This window comes from Siphateles boraxobius, unplaced genomic scaffold (genome assembly GCF_051911475.1).
Source record: "Siphateles boraxobius isolate OS27281-9 unplaced genomic scaffold, OSU_SipBor_1 1, whole genome shotgun sequence".
Taxonomy (NCBI): domain Eukaryota; kingdom Metazoa; phylum Chordata; class Actinopteri; order Cypriniformes; family Leuciscidae; genus Siphateles; species Siphateles boraxobius.
Genome location: NW_027508699.1, coordinates 18,234,355 through 18,254,574, shown reverse-complemented (window position 1 = coordinate 18,254,574; position 20,220 = coordinate 18,234,355). Strand labels below are relative to the sequence as shown.

General features: G+C 36.6%; 2 protein-coding genes across 6 annotated transcripts; one reads left to right on the top strand and one right to left on the bottom strand.

Annotated features, from left to right (window-relative positions):
- The first annotated feature begins 154 nt into the window (after positions 1-154).
- On the top strand, positions 155-18,347 carry hfm1 (helicase for meiosis 1). Of its 5 annotated transcripts, none has more exons than XM_077226387.1 (41): positions 185-263; positions 862-917; positions 1,007-1,098; positions 1,223-1,335; positions 5,998-6,217; positions 6,352-6,602; positions 6,822-6,863; positions 7,300-7,370; positions 7,448-7,580; positions 8,167-8,318; positions 8,395-8,472; positions 8,570-8,725; positions 8,825-9,025; positions 9,111-9,199; positions 9,606-9,649; positions 9,754-9,855; positions 9,981-10,126; positions 10,411-10,505; positions 10,646-10,779; positions 10,865-10,912; positions 11,030-11,110; positions 11,247-11,338; positions 11,444-11,550; positions 11,642-11,689; positions 11,805-11,902; positions 12,058-12,192; positions 12,356-12,441; positions 12,586-12,669; positions 13,046-13,203; positions 13,293-13,396; positions 13,529-13,693; positions 14,016-14,102; positions 15,869-15,975; positions 16,140-16,222; positions 16,327-16,427; positions 16,551-16,634; positions 16,734-17,006; positions 17,149-17,191; positions 17,440-17,470; positions 17,593-17,723; positions 17,797-18,347. In XM_077226387.1, exons 3-41 carry the CDS (start codon positions 1,028-1,030, stop codon positions 17,861-17,863), a joined length of 4,311 nt encoding a protein of 1,436 aa, XP_077082502.1. In that variant the 5' UTR covers positions 185-263; positions 862-917; positions 1,007-1,027; the 3' UTR covers positions 17,864-18,347. The 5 variants fall into 5 exon arrangements, with proteins under 5 accessions (XP_077082493.1, XP_077082527.1, XP_077082502.1 ...); XM_077226402.1 differs by having other exon boundaries at positions 17,635-17,723; positions 17,797-18,001; XM_077226393.1 differs by lacking the exon at positions 185-263 and adding an exon at positions 618-682.
- A 148-nt stretch (positions 18,348-18,495) lies between these two features.
- cldn18 (claudin 18) lies at positions 18,496-20,220 on the bottom strand. The gene is made up of 5 exons (XM_077227738.1): positions 19,998-20,220; positions 19,464-19,628; positions 19,186-19,336; positions 18,980-19,078; positions 18,496-18,831 (listed from the first exon to the last, which is right to left on the bottom strand). The coding sequence occupies exons 1-5, from the start codon at positions 20,215-20,217 to the stop codon at positions 18,726-18,728; spliced, it is 741 nt and encodes a 246-aa protein (XP_077083853.1). The 5' UTR covers positions 20,218-20,220; the 3' UTR covers positions 18,496-18,725.

The following is a 20,220-nucleotide window of genomic DNA, read 5'->3' as shown; positions in this document are numbered from 1 at the left end:
ATATTGTCACTGCCTAAAGGCAGCTACTTATGTGTGATACAATATTAGTCAAGAAAAACATATTGAATACGTTTAATCGGGAGAAAATTAATCATTTGTATGGATCATGTAAATATTGCCCCCCAAACAAAAAGTGGACTATTCCAAATAGGTGGCAAGTAGAAGTACTGACTGACGGTAAAGTGAACAGAAGAAGATAAGCAGAAAGAATGACAATGGCACGCTCAACCAGTTATTTTGAATAAAATAACGCTCATAACACGGTATATCACAGTAAAATGATTTATGTTAAATAATGAATGCATATGCACATCAAGTTTGAACTGGGGAAACACAAGAAATTCCTTCAATTGTGTTTCCCCATTATAGGTCTAACGTTAGTAAGACAGCTAACGTTATCAGTATCATTCTAAAGAACGTAAAAGGCGTTACATTTTATTAATTTAATTAAAATATTCTTGCTTTCTGTTATTTAATTCTGTAAAATACAGCGTCTAAAGCCTTGCAAGGCCATTCCTGTTGATATTATCTGGTCTCTGTAATAAAACGACTATGTTTAATGTCTTAATGATGATTTGCATGACCTTGGTCGAGACAGACAGTTCACAGCTCGCGCCCATCGACTGGCTCGCGCCTCGCGGGTTCAATAGATTGGCGCCCTCACGAGAACGCCATTTACCAAGTATTCCTCACAAAATGCTGTTTTATTAGACACAATCCATGAAAATATACATATATGTGATTTTGTTAGACTTTTAATAGTCACTTTAGTATTTATGTTCACACATAATGTAACAAGACATTACACCGCATACATTAAGCGATTAACGTTAAGTTAGCTAACGTTAATTATTTTCACAGATTTCACTCGGAGAAACATTAGCCAGCCGGCTAACAGCTAAACTCGAGGGTTCACAGTAAATAACTCGCTTTACATCAGTATATTGTATTGCTTTATAGCAGCTTTATGTCTCTATTATTATCTATATTAAAGTTGTTCTTTTAGGATTTCAATGACACCTACAAGATGTTAGAGTCTGAAGAAGGCGTTTCGTCGTTGGATAACCTGTTTTATGACAGGCCAGTAATTCATAAAGTGTGAGTAGGCCTTTACACAGTCATGATACCTGATCAGAGACACGCCAGATATCTGAGAATTAATACATGTTGAGAAACTGGTTATTTCGTCTATGACAGCATTTGTCTATATGGCTCTGTTTAGGAAACCATTATGTCAGGGACAAGGCTCCTGGATCTTTGATGCTCCACCCTCATTATCACAAATACCTGCAACACAAGACATCCAGGGAGAGGCAGCACACCTTTCCTCATTTAGTGAGTCTTGTTTGGATTGAAGCTAAAATAAGGTTTGGGTAGTTTAAGCATATCATGTGCATTTTTAATCAACATACTGTATGTATATAATCGTTTGTTTTTACATAATACATGTGTGTGTACTGTGTTATTTATATATATATATATATATATATATATATATATATATATATATATTTATATGTATACATATATACAGTATATACATGCAAATATCTCTTAAATATATACATGCATATGCAGGTATTTATATAAAAAATAATTATACACAGTACACACATGTATATTATGTAAACACAAACTTTTATTTTGGATGTGATTAATCATTACCCAGCACACCCACACAGTATCTCACAAAAGTGAGTACACCCCTCACATTTTAGTATATCTACTCAAGGGACAATACTATAGAAATGAAACTTGGATATATTTCAGAGTAGTCAATGTGCTGCTTGTATAGCAGTATATATTTATGTCCTAAATAACTCAACATACTGTCATTATTGTCAAAATAGCTGCCAACAAGACCTATTAACACCCTAAGTGATAATAGCTGTACGTCGTTTAACCATGCAAAGCCACATGTCCGTATCTTGTATTAGAGCAGTTAAAATTTGTGCTTTGAGTACAATTGTCTCATACTGACCACTGGATGTTCAACATGGCACCTCATGGCAAAGAACTCTGTAAGGATTTGAGAATTAGAATTGTTCCTCTCCACAAAGATGGCCTAGGCTATAAGAAGATTGGTAACACCCTGAAACTGAGTTACAGTACAGGCCAGGGTCATACTGAGGTTTTCCAAGATGGGTTCCACTCAGAACAGGCCTCGCAAGGGTCAAAGAAGTACCAAGAAAATTGTGTCTTGCCTAGTCAAGCATGTTGGTGGGAGCTAGAGGTCTTCTCGGGTCCTAAAAACTGTACCTGACCCGAATCGACCCGAATCACTACTTACCCGAACCCCACGTGCATAAACAGGGCCGTCGATCCTTCTTTCGATCCCTGGAACATTTTGAATTGTAGCTAAACGTCTAGCGTCCTTGTCTTTCTTTTTGCAAAACCACTCAATTGACGTCTGTCCATTTTGGATTTAGATTCATTTTCTGTAGCCGTTAAAAAAATGACACATTTGCGCGTACTTGTAGTGGACCAACTCAACTCTGACAGATTGGGGAGGGGGGAGCGATAGTGGTCATGTAATCTTTATTTATTTATAATTTATTATTATTATTATTGTTAAATCAGTGTTCTTAAACGAGTTATGTATGGTCTTTCAAGAATTTCAAGTTAATAATATAACAATTTACGAAAAATATTTTTAAAGCTTGTGTCATGTGATGCTCCCCTAGTGGTTGTGAATGGTTGGTGCCCCTGGGCACTGGCCCAAGTGCCCTTATGGATAATCCGGCTCTTCGCATAAATTAATATTTTTTTAAAGAAAAACCCGACCCTAGACAGACCCGATAAAATTAGACCCGAGTCCAACCCGACCTGACGCCATTTCGTATAGAACCCGACTGGACCCGAACATAAACGGCATTTACATTGTGCACAGCCTGCAGCCCTGCGTTTCTCAAAAATGCACTTAACATAGACACGCAAGTGTAAGCGCGCTGAAGTGCTAAAATGTCAATCACACATCACTGTAACCCATTACGTCCTATAAAATTTGGCATAATGTTATTTACCGGACCATACGATGATTAGAACCACCACAGGGTAAAATTTACCGATGGCTGTTTTTCAAATGTAGCCTATAACAGATTTTCAAACAAATTCTCCCAGTCATTGACTTTTACTAAATTGTTATTGTTATTGTTATTTAGCCTACAATCCTGCTGTGAAAAAGTTGTTTAGATAAAACCAGATTAAAAACAGGGCATTAGAACCGCCATAGCACAGTGGTTCCCAAACCTGTCCTGGCGACCCACCAACACTTCACGTTTTCTCTGTTTTCCTAATCAAACACAGCTGATTCAACTCATCAGCTAATAATCACATGGGTTAATGAGCTGATGAGTTGAATCAGGTGTGTTTGATTAGGGAGACAGAGAAAACTTGCAGTGTTGGAGGGTCGCCAGGACAGGTTTGGGAACCACTGCCATAGCAGGTCAAATTTACCATGTAGGCATGTCTTTATTTTCGCAACTTTTCTTTATTTGAGCAACGTGTCTGCTTACTGTAAACAGTCACACAACGCACGTACAAAACAAGATGTTTTACCCTACTCACAAATGTTCAAAATTTGTTTTGAAATTGTTATCATTTATTGTTTGCTGGTTGTTTGCCGTGCTTATGCTTATAGCCCATTGCACGTAGAAGCGCGGATTCGCTCTCTAACTTAGAAAAAGTGAGAGAACGTTGTCATAGAGTTGTTTTAAATACTGCAATTTTGTTAAATGCCCAACATAGTTTAAAAGAATTCGGGTCTTCTCCGGTCCATTTGGAAAAGGCATATTTATTTTAAATTACATGAGACCCGAGGCCACTAATACCGAACCCGACCCGTGTCCGAGACACTCGTCGGAGTTTTGGACCCGAACCCACTCGGGTCTTGGGTCGGACCTCGGGTTTTCGGATCCAAGTGGACCCGAGAAGACCTCTAGTGGGAGCATCATGGTCTAAGGCAGCATGAGTGCTGCTGGTACTCGGGAGCTGTGCTTCATTGAGGGGAACATGGATTTCAACATATACTGTGACATGAAGCAGAACATGATGCCCTCCCTTCAGAAACTGTCCCGAACGGCATGATGAAGACCCCAAACACACCGCCAAGATGACAACTGCCTTGCTGAGGAAGGTGAAGGTGATGGAGTGGCCAAGTATTTCTCCTGACCCTGACCCTATTGAGCACCTGTGAGCACTCCATGTACTCCATTTATTGCGCACGCCATGTATCTAACATCCAGCAGCTCCATGATGTCATTATGGAGGATTGGAAGAGGATCCCAGCAATAACCTGTGCAGCTCTGGTGAACTCCATGGCCAGGAGGATTAAGGCAATGCTAGAAAACAATGGTGCTCACACAAAATATTGACACTTTGGACACAGTTTTGACATGTTCACTTAGGCTGTACTCACTTTTGTTGCCAGTTATTTTGACAATAATGGCTGTATGTTGAGTCAATACAGAGGACAGTAAATATATACTGCTATACAAGCAGCACAATAACTACTCTTAAATATATCCAAGTTTCATTTCTATAGTATTTTCCCTTGAGAAGATATACTAAAATGTTTGCTGAAATGTGAGGGGTGTACTCACTTTTGTGAGATACTTTATATTGTCATGTGAAAAACAAATGACACCCTTTAGAATTTTATGGTTTTACATATCAGAACTTAAAAATCATCTGGTCGTTAGCAGGCCTTAAAATAAGATAAATACAACCTGAGATGAACAACAATAAATGCCATTACACCGTGTCATTATTTATTTAATAGAAATAGTCAAAATTGAAAAGCCATGGGTGACAAACTAAGTAGACCCTGTGATTCATGCTTGTAGAGCCACATTTAGAAGCAATAATCTGAAGGAATCATTTTCTGTATGACAGTATCAGTCTCTCGCATCATTCTGGAGGAATTTTGGCCCACGTCTTCTTTACAACGTTGCTTCAGTTCATTGAGGTTTGTAGGGCTGTAAAAATGAAGCCTGAAATGGCTAAATTCATTTGGATGAAAAGCTAAATTCGAATTTCTTTCTTAAATATTAGCAAAATTCGAATTATATTCGAATTCTAAAGGCAATACTTAAGGGGGTCATTAACTGCATTGTAAGGTTGCAGTGATGAGCATTGCAACTCGATTTCTGCACACTAACGAATGCTTTCATCATAAATGATAGTGAAAATACATTGTAAATAAGAGATTCGTTGATTATTACTTACTAAGAGAAACCATGTGAAGTTGACCTTTTAGTCACTGGTTTGATTTACTGGGGTCATACGGTTGCTGGTGTCTTTGCTCCTTGACATTGTGTTAACACACACCTGAATGCTCCAGACCAGCAAACTGCCAAAACTTTTACAGAGGTGATCACACTTCATCAAAGGCATTTGATTAGCAGCGTCTGACGGCTACTTACCCTCTTAATTCCTATGGAAGCAGCAATGTGTACAGTACTTAGTTTGTCACCCATGGCTTTTCCATTTTGGCCTAGTTTTTGTTAAATAAATAATGACACTGTGTAATATGTCATGTGTTGTTATTCATCTGAGGTTGTATTTACATAATTTTAAGACCTGCCAAGGATTAGATGATATTTTTAATTGAATTATTATGTCCTCCTGATACATAAAACCATAGAATTCTATAGGGTGTCCTTTCTTTTTCACATGACTACACACACACACACACACACACACACACACACACACACACACACACACACACACACACACACACACACACACACACACACACACACATGCAAAAAATACATGGTGAGAAACTGATTATTATCGTACTATCATTACATATATTAGTAAAAAATGTCTGTATCTACATTTGTTGGTACAGGTTTATATTGCTACAAATTTTACAACAAATTTCACTGCTTGTTTAGAGTGAAAATTTAAATCACTTCCATGTCTTATTAGAGATTGCAGTGACTCAAAGGACAAAAAAGCTGTTACGTTTTTGTTTCCTTATTTATGAAGGTTACTCTCAGAGATCGAAGAAATTTCTGGCTCCAGCTCAAAAACCATTTCACAATCCTAATGAAAATGTCCAAGGTCAGACTGTGAAATCATATGAGCTGGATGAATCTGTTTTGTGGACCCATGAACCCTCTAGAGAAAGAAATCAGGCTGTCGGCATGAAGGGTTTTGTGGAATCGAGGCCTTTACCTACTGCCAGTGCTCCTCCCTTCAAGACTCGGTAGTCTTTGCTGTATCTTGATTGAGTTAACAAAATTTGCTGGTGTTACAAGCAGTTCTTTGTTTTTAAAATGGATATTGGCAATAGAAGAATAAGTGGGTAAATAAACTGCCTTCTCCTTGTTATTAACATAGGTTGTTCAGAGCTCCTACAAGAAGGATCTCAGGGAATGGTGAAGACGGTATCCCAAATCATATGATGTCAACAATAAATGACACTGGTTTCCTTGGTCAGGGTGCTATGACAACCAGCGGCCCACAGGCTTCACATGCTTTTGCTAACTGTAGTCCCTTTATTGACTTGGCCCAAACAGAAAAAACATGTGATGTACCTTCAAAAACAAACCATAATCTCCATCTTGGTTTCGAACCTGCAGAATTTGAAGGTAAGTTAACTGGAATGCCATGACGTAGAGTTAGTTCATGTTGAGCAATCCATGTTGCCACAAATTTACTACATTAACCAGCTATTCTATCTGAAGGTAAATCTTTTTATGGTTTAATAAAGTAAAATATGCAGTCTTTTAGGGCATACGTAAAAACTATAAAAATGTCCATAGATAACAGTTAGTGTTAGGTTTTTAATATTGATGCTGTTTTTAAAGGGTCATCTGGAAAAGGAACACTTCGCTCAGTCTCTGAAATTCGTATCCTCCATTCAGCACAGCTGATAATAAATACATTTTAATTCTATTAAGGACTCCATGAAATCAGACTTTTGTGGCTTTTAATCCATGTTCATTAGCATTGAGCTTAACTAAATGCTAATGTACTCCTAAACGCTGACAAAATTAACTTTTAGACAATATTCACATGAAAAAGATTCTCATCTGGGAATACAGATCAAAAAACTTTGATGATTCATGTTGCACTACACATATTTTAGTCAAATTAAACAGGACAGGTTCTTTGATACGTCCCACCCAAAGTTCCTGTTTCAATCAGAAATATAGGAAGGAAAACTCTGATTTCACGGGGACTTTAAATCATGCATGCAAGCCTTCTTCAGTGTACTTTTATACCTTTGGAGTGTCAATGATGCTTTTATTGGCATGTTCATTGTTTTCCTTGATATACGTGTAGCTGCTAAATTCAGGAGTGTGTTTAAAGAATTCCCTTACTTTAACTATGTGCAGTCCCAGGCATTGGATGATGTAAGTCTATAGCATTTATATCTGTATAATCTAAAGTTCATAAACACAGTATGTGGTAGATTATTGCTCTATTTCAGGTTCTGTACACCGATAAAAATTTTGTTGCCTGTGCTCCCACGGGCTCTGGGAAAACGGTCCTCTTTGAGCTGGCCATTGTTCGACTACTGATTGAGGCTTCTGAGCCCTGGCACAATGTCAGAGCTGTGTACAGTGAGTTACAAACGATAATTATTATTATCTAAAGGTGCAATGTGTAATATTTCCGAGGATCTATTGACAGAAATGCAATATAAGATCCTATGTTTTCAGTGGTGTATAAAGACCTTGCATAATGAACCGTTATGTTTTTATTACCTTAGAATGAGACATTTATATCTCCATAACCGCGGGCACCCTAAACGGACAAACACATTTCGTTACTATGTTGCTCTTCGTGCAAGGAAGCAAGCTTAGTTCAGCGAATAAAACACTGACACAATGATGATCAAGTAACAATAATATTCGCAATAAAATATAGTTTTACTGAATAATTAAGTAAACATAATTTCTTAACTTATCCTTGTAAAGAAACCACATTGCTGAACTGGCTACTCTCTGCTGTCTCAGATGATGACATTTTGTCGGCCACCGTAACTTTTGCTGGTTGCAATTCGTAACCTCACCACTAGATGCCGCTAAAAATCACACACGGCACCTTTAAGCTTGATAGGATTATAAACTAAGCATTTTTATTGGAGACATTTTATTCAGTAATTTATAACAAATACTGTTTGTCATTCTTTGGTTTATGCTTTAGTGGCACCAATAAAGGCTCTTTGCAGTCAACGATATGAAGACTGGAAACAGAAGTTTGGACCTCTTGGACTAAACTGCAAGGAGTTAACTGGAGACACAGAAATTGATGACATTTTTGAAATCCAGGATGCTCATCTAATTTTTACAACTCCAGTAAGTTGCCACATATGGTACAGTCTAAACATCAAACATAATTCCAACAGGTCTGAACTTTTTTTTTCCCTAAAAGGAAAAATGGGACAGCATGACACGGAGGTGGAAAGACAACTGTTTATTGCCATCTGTTCGTCTCTTCCTCATTGATGAGGTCTGATTTATTTACTCCCATGTGATCTGTATTTGAAAATTGATTGCAGTGTTTTGTTAATTAATCAATGACTTTTTTGTCTACGTACCATCTCTAGATACATGTGGTGAAAGACAAAACCCGTGGAGCGACTCTTGAGGTTGTGATCAGCAGAATGAAAACCATGCACTCGCACCACCTAGCTGTAAATCCAGAATCAAAAGCATCCGTGAGATTTGTGGCTGTCTCAGCTACCATCCCAAACATCCGCGATGTATGTAGTTTCATGAAGTACCAAAGCCATTCAAATTAATATCTTTATCTGTGTTTAGGTTCATTTTGATAATTCCTGTGCTGTTCTACAATTTTGAAGGTATCTGAATGGCTTTCGGATGAGTCAGGGCCTGCCACTTGTCTGGAGATGGATGATAGTCACAGGCCAGTGAAACTGAGGAAGGTGGTGCTTGGGTTCCCCTGTGGAAGTAATCAGAATGAATTTAAGTTTGATCTTTCTCTCAACTACAAAATGGCCAACATTATTCAGACCTACTCTGATCAAAAACCAACCCTTGTGGTAAGTGAATCTTTGCAGTGTCAATGTGTTGGGTTGTGTAGTTTAAATAAAAATGTGATATGATACATTTGTTTGAAATTAACAGTTTTGCTCCACAAGAAAAGGAGTTCAACAGTCTGCTGCTGTGCTTGCCAAGGATGCCAGGTTCATTATGAGTATTCACCACGAACAAAGGTACTATCGTCAAATTACTTAGGATGTAAATATACATTTCCATTTTGAAATAAATTAAACATTGCCACTTATATCAAACATTTTTGGTCTGGCGATTAAATCTATATATACATATAAATCAGGGGTGTCCAATCCTGCTCGTAAAGGGCCACTGTCTTACAGAGTTTAATTCCAATCCCATTTAAACACACCTGAACAACTAATCAAAGTCCTATTAGGCATACTAGAAACTTCCAGGCAGTTGACAATGGCCCTCCAGGATGTAGTTTGGACACCTCTGATATAAATGAATATATGAGCATATTGTTGTTGAACTTCCACAGATTTAATTGCCAGATATTAAATGTACTTTTAAAATTACTCTTGAGATGTGTCCATCTCTTAGTTTAACTTTTCTTTTTCATAGACTGATGAAATATGCAAACTCTCTGCTTGATGCAAAACTCAGAGGTGTGTACGATAATGAGATTTCTTCTGCTGTACGACATTCATGAATACATTGGTCACTGTTTTATGAAGGTAAACTATATTTTTTTCTTCTATTTCTCTTCCAGATATATTTATTCGTGGCATTGGATATCATCATGCTGGCATGGATGTGTCAGACAGGAAATTGATTGAAAAAGCATTTACAGTGGGTGACTTGCCAGTGTTATGTAAGTTCTGTAAATATATTTTCACTCATTTACTCTCGATTGTTCATTATTCAGTTCATTGTTCAGTACATAATGTATTATTAAACAAAAGCCTTCATAGGAAACCCTTTTTTTCTCTTATTCAGTTACAACCAGCACCCTAGCCATGGGTGTGAATTTGCCAGCCCATCTTGTGGTTATCAAATCCACATTGCACTATGTTGGTGGTGCATGTGAAGAGTACAGTGAAGCTGACCTGTTACAGATGATTGGGAGAGCTGGCAGGCCACAGGTACTGCTAACAAATTCAGAGCATGACTTATTAAGTAGAGACTTCAGGAGGTCTCTGCTGGTGTTCTGAAGTCTTTATGTGTATAATTATCTAGAAATAAATTACCTGTATTTTTCTCAATTGGAAGACATGTACCTATAAAAACATGCATATATTAAATATAAAATAAGTGGCTGCTCCATAAGCAGCAATAAATGAAGTCAAGCAATTTGGCTACATTTCACTTGGCAATGCAAACATTAAGATTGAGACTACAGTACATGCTGGCTTTTGTTTTTGTTTAGTTTGATACGACAGCGACTGCAGTGCTCATGACCCGCTCTCAGACAAAGGACAAATACACAAATTTCTTAACTGGCATAGACAGCATAGAGAGCAGGTATATACCATCTAAAATACATTTTGTTCAGTCTTAGAGAATATTTTTAAGAATATCTTTTCATATTCCCTAGACATGATATAGGCTAGTTGATTTATGTGTTATCTATGTGATAAGTGCAACAGAATGACTATTTTCAGCTTGCATACAAACTTGGTGGAGCACTTGAATGCAGAGATAGTTCTCCACACCATATCTGATGTGAACATGGCTCTAGACTGGATCCGCTCCACTTTCCTGTACATCCGTGCTTTGAAAAACCCCAAGCACTACGGTAATTCCTAACCCTTTTCCACTCTAAAGGTATAATTATCAAAAGTGACACTAGCTGTTTTTGTTAATCTCATATCTTGTCACAGGTTTCTCTCCTGAGCTTGACAAATGTGGAATTGAGACTAAATTACAAGGTATGAAAAAACGACTAGCTGATTTAAATCAGTGAATCAGTTGATAATGATTCATTTGAAAAACCTACTAGACTGAGGAACTTGTGGTGTAAATACGATTTACACGGTGTGTTTCAGAACTTTGCTTGAAGAACCTCAACTCTTTGGCCTCTTTTAACCTGATTACCATGGATGAAGACATTAACATCAAGCCCACAGGTTACTGATAACACTCTTTTTCCCATTAAAAAATATAAAAGTTTATATAGTTCTCATTTTCTCTTTTTATGAGTATTTTAATGACTCTACCAATTTAAAATAAATAAATGAATATAAATGAAATGTTCACACACAGAGACTGGAAAACTCATGGCCAGGTACTGTGTTGCCTTTGACACTGTAAGGCAGTTCAGTAGGGTGACTGGAACAGAGACTTTACCCGAGTTGGTAAGAAAGCATTGTTGTTCTTCCGGCATTTCCTGATCCATTCATGTTTACTTCTTCAGAACAAAATATAATGAAAGAAATATATATATTTTTCTCACTTTATAGATTGAAATGATATCGAAGGGTAAAGAATTTAGTGATGTGCAACTGAGAGTAAATGAGAAGAAAACCTTGAACATGTTGAACAAGGATAAGAACAGAAACACCATCAGGTCAAAGTTGTCTTTACCTACCTAATTGTCATAGTTAACGTACTGTATATAGGTGGACTAAAGAATGTCAGCTGTAATATTTTCTTTATAGGTTTCCTATGGATGGAAAGATCAAAAGTAATGACATGAAAGTGAATTGGTAAGGTCTTGCTTGCTATTACTGTTTAAATGTACAATTTGTTGAATTTACAATTTATTCCATGATCTGCATATTTGTTTATTTATTTATGCATGCGTTTATAATCTCATCCTAGTCTGATTCAAGCTCAGCTCAGCTGCATCCCCATTCAGGAGTTTGGACTCATACAGGACACTGGAAAAATATTCAGAAATGGAAATCGAGTCAGCAGATGTATGTTACTAACATAATCCTGTGTAATGTCTCTATTTAAGCTTTTATTCTGTCTGTCTGATGATGATATGCCCATGTAATTGCAAATGTAAAATTCTCGTGCCACTTTTTACTTAACATAAATTTAACAAAATACTCTTTTCGATCTTTGCCAGATCTGACTGAGTTTCTCAGTCATCACTCAAAATCGAATTTTTCAGCTCAACTCAACTCTTTAATTCTTGCCAAATGTTTTCGAGCTAAACTGTGGGAGAACTCGTCTTACGTCTCCAGACAGCTTGAGAGGATAGGTCAGGGAGCACATCTAAAAGTTTATAAATCATCATTAAAAAAGGATAAGTGGTGTCTTTGTTAATTGAGACAAAAGTGAATAAATGGAACCTACTGATTAAAACTGAGTATATTTGTTGTGACAGATGAATGTGTTTATATATTTGGAGTCTTCTTTTCTAGGATTACAACTCGCTACTGCTATGGTGAATGCAGGGCTTACAACATTCAGCAAAATTGAGCTGACTAGTCCCAGAGAACTAGAGCTAGTAAGCCAGAATATCCTACATAAATTGTTTTAGAAGTTTTAGAAATACATTTATTCATGATGATGTTATGATGTCCCTTTATGTTGTTATAGTAGTAGTACTGACACATAATTATTATTATTTTTATTTTAAATTTTTTGCCAGATTGTGAACCGACACCCTCCATTTGGGAACCAGATTAAGGAAGCTGTCAGCAAACTTCCAAAATATGAAGTTAGTTTGGAACAGGTAACGTGTGTGTGTGTGTGTGTGTGTGTGTGTGTGTGTGTGTGTGTGTGTGTGTGTGTGTGTGTGTGTGTGTGTGTGTGTGTGTGTGTGTGTGTGTGTGTGTGTGTGTGTGTGTGTGTGTGTATATATATATTTATATATATATATATATATATATATTACATTGGAGTCTCAGACTTGGGTAGTTGACATGGAATAAAGTTGTGGAAAGTTGACAACCTGTAATTATTTTAAATAGACTTTTAAGCAGGATTACAGAATTTCATTACATATTCACACCAACAAAGATATTAAAATCTTTACGATGATAGGCAGATTGAGCCATTATAATTTTATAATTTCAGATATCATTTAATATAATCAAATATTTTTCTAGATTCCTCGATACAGTCTGTCCACAGCTGAGATTGTGGTGACAGTGAACTTGCAGAACTTTATGGAGTTGGCATCGAAACGGACAGCACCAGACCATCATTATGTAACTCTCATTATTGGGGACTGTGACAATAATGTAGTTTTCCAGCAGAAAATCATGTAAGATCTATGTGATTTAATAATCACTGGCAAGTTATCTTAAAAAAAGAAATAAAAATATGTAAGATATGTATTATTTGTTTTTCCAGGGACACAATGCTCTTGAGGTCTGGGAGCTGGTCAAAGAGAATCGAGGTGACAAGATCACCTAAGGGAGAGGAGCTCAGCATTCATTTGATCAGCTCTGAATATGGTCAGTGGCCATAGCCAAAGCCTGGCAACCACTTAAACAGAATTATATTTGTTTTGCATAAACATCTACATGTAGATTGATCTGTTCTATCTGATAATATTTTAGAAAAATTAATAATTGTTGATTGTGTAGTGGGTCTGGACGTACAGCAGGAGTACAGCGCTTACTACTCAGGAGCAAAGAGGTTTGCAGATGAGTCCTACATCAGAAAGAGCCCTACATGGAAAGTGCAGAGGATTCTCGACACAGGGAAGAGACAAGGCCCGACGTCCACAACTGCCACTTCTTCAGACAGAGGTCAGACTTCTTGACTACAACAACAATTTAATCAGTCCTCAGATAGTTACAATATATTTGAACTCGACTTTGTGACTTAAGAAAATCAGTTGCCCTGTTTATACCTGGTATTAGCACATCACACATCAGACACACATCAAAGATTTTGCATGGTTGTAACTTTTATCTCAAAGAAATTTTCTTTGACCACTTGTGATCAGATTTCAGATCTCCCCCGAGATGAATGTTAATACTAGATATAAATGGTCTGATAAATCGGCTTAAACTAAATTAATTATATAAATGCTTGACTCTTTCAAATATTATGTCTAACTTAATGTAGGCATTCTCTTCACGGATCAATTTGCTCCAAACACGAGACAGTGCCATCATCTCTGCAAAAACAAGGAGCTCTGTGGACACGAGTGCTGTGAGTATGAGAGATTCTAGATTATCCTGGATTGTGCAATGTGATCTACTTTCTGTAAAATATGAATTTTCCGCTTTTAGATTTTTAGAAAACTGAATTAATAGCGGCTCTGAATTTGAAGTTACGAATTTCTTCTTCATCTTGAAAACTTGAACCTGTATTTTTTAAAACTGGATATTTGCAGTCTAAAAATTCAATGTCCGTAAAATTTAGCTATAAAAACATTTCAATTCGTTAAATTAAAAATGTTCAATATTCGTTTAAAATAATCAAATTCAGAACTATTTTAAACTCCATACAATATTCAATTTTGTTAGATTACACCTGTCAATAATTCAAATTTACACAATTCAAATAATTTTGTCATATTATAAACTCCATATCATTAGCTATGTTTCCATCCAAAGTTGTGAATTTATGCGCAAAAATGGAATATCCCATAAAACATTTGTGAATAAAGCATTGTTTTCATCTAGTGATTAGAAGAGAACAAATTCGTCACTTAATGATAAACTGGCAATAAATATCACTAAGAAAAATGGAAGATGATGCAGTAGGAGAAGCCACTATTGTAAGCCCGACTCAATCGGCCCAAAGGAGGTTTTCCGATCAGCGGGTGAAGGTTTCTGCGCGTTACCGTCTTTCCGCGTGGCAAAGTAATTTGATTAATGAAATACATTTTCTCATATGTATTAACTCGTTATTTCATCTGACTCCATAAATTAAAAAGTTTTAATGATATCTGTGCATCATTAATTCGATTAGAATAAAATCAAATGCTTACAATATATTATGTCAGGCCAATCGCATAATAAGTTCAAAGATAATAGATACAAACAGCAAATTCTCTGAAATAAAGAGAGCAGATGCAATACCTTGCCATTTTAAAATAAATAATGCGAAGTGTTTCCTTACACTTCGCATCACGGGCTAGTCTGGGTTACAGAATTGCGCCAGCCTATGGTTGCATTTCATTATATAGACAGACCAAGGCAGAAACCTCTTTTCAAATGTAAACATGAGTTCACAGTGGGAATTCACATTAATCACCGTCCCAGACTTACTGGGGGCAGAAGTTGATTTACATGGAACCATTCGCTAACAATGGGAATTTGATTTGAGTTTACACCTTCTGAGAGCAGGAGACCATTTGCCTGGAAGACACACCCTCCATTGTGTGTGAATTATCTCTAAACTCTTAAATACCTTATTACCTTTTGGTTTACTACTTTGATAATGAGACCTTTGTACCAGTCGCACTGAGACATTTCAAATGATATCAAACATGTGTAATACCGTATGATAATTATTCAAGTTAACCTATATAGATTTTTGGGTAAATTTCAGGTGATCTCAGCATGATAGTACAAGAGAGAAATTCAGATGTTGATTTCCTTTGTTCTCTCAGAGAGTTGCCCAGTTGCTCTTCCAGTTCTTCCAGTTTCTCCAGTCTTACAATATTATAATTATATATCATAATAATTGTAATTATATCAGTCTGCTTGTTCATCCAGTAATGCCTTCCCATCGGAAAGTCATGTCTTTTTTGATGCACATTGAGGAATTAATATTCGGTAAACTTTCTTATCGGATTTAGTAATTTATCTGACTCAGTTGAGCGCAAAAAAAATCGTATGTGCTTTTTTTTTATGCGCATCTTACCCTTTCCATCCAGCATTTCTTTTAATGCAATATCCCATGATGCACAAAATGTGGATGGAAACAGATACTATCTGTGCTGCTATCTCACCTTGTTTCCCTTTTAGGCAAAGTTGGAGTCATGAAAAGGGCTCAGTCGTGTTTCTCCTCATACCTTAACAATCTAAAAATGAGAAATGAGAGACTCTGTGAGACTCCTGTGAAACGTTTGAAGGTCAGAATTCCAACTGTCGAGGGTTACATGTACACAACTGTCAGAAAATATATACGATTCAATATAGTCTAATAATAGTACACTTCAATGCCTAGAATTTATTTCTGTAAGATATACTGTAATGTGTCAAAGCCTCAATCCAATTTTCTTGAGTTTCCCTTTAGATGATGATGAATAATGGAACAGCAGCTGTAAGCATGCAGCAGTTCTCATACAAACCCAAAGACACACTGCCTGCTGCCAAGAAGTATTTTGGTTTTCTGCTGACAACAAAAGTTGCCCTATTATTGTTGATGAAATTGTCATTGTTGATATTGTATTATATCCTAAAGTTGACATTCCTTCTTGTAGGTTTGAGGGAAGTCAGTGTTACACTCAAAGTACATATGAAATCAAGAAGTTAGAGGCCAGTTCTTTCACTCCACACGAGAATTTGTCTTCATACCATGATGGTATGTTTACTCTGATTCACATACACTCAAGATTGTTGACAAAAAATACTGCAGTTACAGTGAATGTGAGGTTAGAGTTTAATTAGAAATCTCAGAACTCTGATGTTGTCAAACTATTTACAGGTTACAATGACGAGCTTGGAGACTTCAATTCTGAAACTGGAGACCTAGCATTGGAACATCCTCCACCTTCTGCTTTACATCAAAGTATGGTACTTTAGAGCTTCTGGTGTTTGCCTCATATTGTTCATATTAATAATAATAATAATAATAATAATAATAATAATGGGACCATCATATTTTCAGGGGTTTCGCTTCACAGTAAGTTCAAGCCACCCAACGATGGACAGATGCACAGAATTAGTCCTAATAAAGCCAGTGTTTATTCAGTCCATGCAAACCCAGACCACAGAACTGACACCGATAACCTCTGGTCTGGTTTCCTGGATGTGACCTTTGACCTGGGAGTGAATGATTGGGATGATTTTGATGATGGTAACCTGGTTGATGCTAGTGAGGTGTGCTATGAATCCCAAATATGTAACCTGATGACAGACCATGATCAACCTACAAATTCTGGTTTGTTGGACTCACATAGTCTTATTTTTTCTTTTTATGTTTTTTGTATGTCAGATATTTGTAGAATCGTTGTAAATCTGTAAGATTTGAAATGCTAAAACTTCCTTGATGTTTTTTGTTGTTGTTTTTGTTTTGGCTTCAGCCATACAATGTCCAGCCCAAACCTTTGAAGTCTTGCCACAAAGGTAACTGAAAATAGACAATTCCCTCTTCATTCACATGTTTCAGTTCAGCAGAAATAGATGTTATGGGGCACTTTTAATATCACTCATAAAGTCACCCACTTTCCCTGATTAAAAGCTTGTTTAATAGGGATTCAAGAGCAGTGTATATATATATATATATCAGGGTCCAGAAGGTGCATTATGTTACTGTATAATATCTCCTTTGCTTTTGGCCTAATGCCTCTGAAAATATGATTACTTTTTTTCAGGATCCCACCCATTGTTATGACACCCCAGACTGTAAGTATACATAAATACTTTTAACATTTCCCTCAAACTTTTCAAGACGAATATGGTACCATGCATTTTGGTTACTTAGAAAGCACACAATGATTGTTTCAGTTTTATAATTCATTTCATAGGCTGTGTGCTCAGAGATTCGTATGAACTCCCTCTCAAACCAGAGTCAAGCCAAAACACCTTCAGTCCAAAGAGGATTTGATTTCTTTTCAAGGACAGATGCGGCTCTAAAGGAAAACACACCTGTTAGCAGGTATTTCAATAAATAATTAACTTTAGTTATCATATTACCAGTTTACAATGTTAACATTGCTTAATAATTGCAGGGATCACACAGAGGACATCAGCAATGAGGCCAGTGTTTTTCTTGGTATGTTCGATGGCCTTTTTTAGAGTTGTTGTGAAGGATTCTTGACACATTTAGCACTACGTTGTAAAGACTCTGCCATTTGTTTATTTTCTGGTGTTAAGAAGTTCTTGGTTTAACTGCACTTTATGGACAATTTGCAGCAAACAATTCGAATGTGAAAATGAATGGCAAAAAGACAATGACAAAAAGTTATTTTCTTTTGCATTTTAGCAAGTTATTATATGTTGGCAAAGAGCTTTCTATCTATTTTAAAAAGGCTGAACTATATTTTGATGTTCAATATTTTTTATCTTATTCTTAAATGTATTAAAAATTCTTTGGAAAATTGATCTATAAATATCACATGAAGAAAATATATTGTCAAAAGGGTAAAGTCAGGAATGAATGAGAAGTGTTTGTGTCTCTGTCTCTGTTTTTTATTCTATCAATGCACATTTTTCTTTTAGCAATTGGGTTAGGGTAGAGTTTTTAAATAGCTAAATAAAAACAATAAAAGTCTATGATATATCCCCTTTTTCAGATCGCTGTAAGGCACTTTGAGAATTGTTTGTCAGGACTTTCCTTTCTTCTCCAGTCTCTGTAAATGTAAGAAATTGCTCTGAGCTAGGCCAAACAATTCAGCTGCTACATGTCAAGTACAGTTGTGGCAAAAGTTTATTATAATTCCAAACAGCAAATTAATTGGCTGTTGAATCTTAAACACCTGTGACATTACAAACTTATCTATCCATATACAATCAAGACTTTTCAATAGAGACATTAAAACACAATGAACACATTTTTACTGCAATTATCGAAAACAGCACACAAAAAATCTACTTCATTTCATCAGTGCAAGGCATTACATATAGGCCTGACATGATTTGGGAAAACACCCCCACCCCATTAATTTCTTTGTTCTCCTTGGACTCTCTGGACATGGGACTCTTCATCTTCTGCCCTGCACTGGGCTGGGGCGTTGTAAATATATCCTTCCCTTATATCAGTGTTGCTAAAATGGAACATGCTAGTTAGTTTACAACCCATGTACATTTCAACTTAATGTGTCACAGAGCGAAAGAAAGATAGATAGATAGATAAATAGATAGACAGATCTAATATTTAAGGTCTACGTTACGCTTTAAAATGCAGCGACTTACGTTTGCATTCTTTTGAATGCGATGCACTTCAAAATTCCTCCCAGGAGTAACAAAGCTCCTCCTACCCAGGCTATGTAGAGGGCGGGACCAAATGTGTACCTAACCATTAAAAACAAAGATGGAGAAAACAGGAAGTGATGTGATCAGCACATAACAGACACCCGTTGAACATTTGCCACTGGAAAATCGATGTTTTTTTATCTTACCTGGAAGCAAATGAATCAATTCCTCCCATGCCCATGTTATTCCCACAGTGTACCCCTCCCTTCTCTCCTTGCTTTTGATTGTGTGGGGTCATCATGAAACTAGGCACAATTTGATCAGCATACACTGATGCTCCAGAAATATCACAAAGGCCTGAAAAGAAAAAAGATTATATGGACCTTGTGTGTTATAATGGGAATTATTGTTATAATAAATAGAATTTAATAACTGATAGATCAGTGGGGTTTAGTTAGTGAGTAATGAATAAGCTTTTGTTTACCAGCAATGATAAACATGATCCCTGTGCTTAGTATCAGTTTGGCCCTGGTCGATAACTCCATACTTCTCATTTTGAGGCACTTAAGGCAGAAGAATCCGATTAAAATTGCGATCACACTCACTAAAATTGCTACTACCATCAAAGCTCTTGTAGCCTGAAGGAGTCCTGAAAAGGAAAACAAATGGAAAAGAAAAAACACAGGATGTTAGAGGCTCATTAGTGCCTTTGAGTTTTATTTCTACCTTATTAAGTATGGAGTAGAGCAGATGACAACAAAATCAAAGACAAAACAAGTATATTCATATAAAAATAATTTCACGTTGCTTGTCACCTTCATTGTTAGGCTAGCAGTTACTGAAAAGTGTACACAAAGAGAAACATTTGGTGAAAAATTTGTGAAAAAATTAACACTTCTGGCACAAATTTAACTCTCAATGTTAAGTGCAATGAGAGGTTCAAAAATAAACGTTGATGTACATTTTGGGTTTGTAGAAAATCTCACTCTCAATCTAAAAAAAAAATCTCTCAACCCACCTGAGTAGTTCAGATGGCTGTAGAGAGGTTGGCACTCAGTGAATCCAGAGCTGGACACCTCACAATCCTTCCACAGGCCCTTATAAGTGTAGATGGAAGTTACCTTGTGCTCCTGCTGGTTTCTGGCGCACCAGACATCCATAAGCGTGGCTGCAAAAACTCCAGCCGCACCAATGATGCCTGATACATAACCTGTGGTCTGCAGCGCGGCGGCACTCATTAT

Bases quoted from the DNA above. Each gene is read 5' to 3' on its own strand.
- hfm1 (XM_077226378.1), top strand. From the start codon at position 1,028: ATGTTAGAGTCTGAAGAAGGCGTTTCGTCGTTGGATAACCTGTTTTAT. The intron at 15,976-16,139 runs GTCAGAATTCCA...GTTTCCCTTTAG, and splicing joins CTCCTGTGAAACGTTTGAAG to ATGATGATGAATAATGGAAC. The intron at 16,428-16,550 runs GTATGTTTACTC...AACTATTTACAG, and splicing joins TTTGTCTTCATACCATGATG to GTTACAATGACGAGCTTGGA.
- cldn18 (XM_077227738.1), bottom strand. From the start codon at position 20,217: ATGAGTGCCGCCGCGCTGCAGACCACAGGTTATGTATCAGGCATCATT. The intron at 19,629-19,997 runs GTGGGTTGAGAG...TTTCCTTTTCAG, and splicing joins CAGCCATCTGAACTACTCAG to GACTCCTTCAGGCTACAAGA. The intron at 19,079-19,185 runs GTAAGATAAAAA...TTTAATGGTTAG, and splicing joins ATTGATTCATTTGCTTCCAG to GTACACATTTGGTCCCGCCC.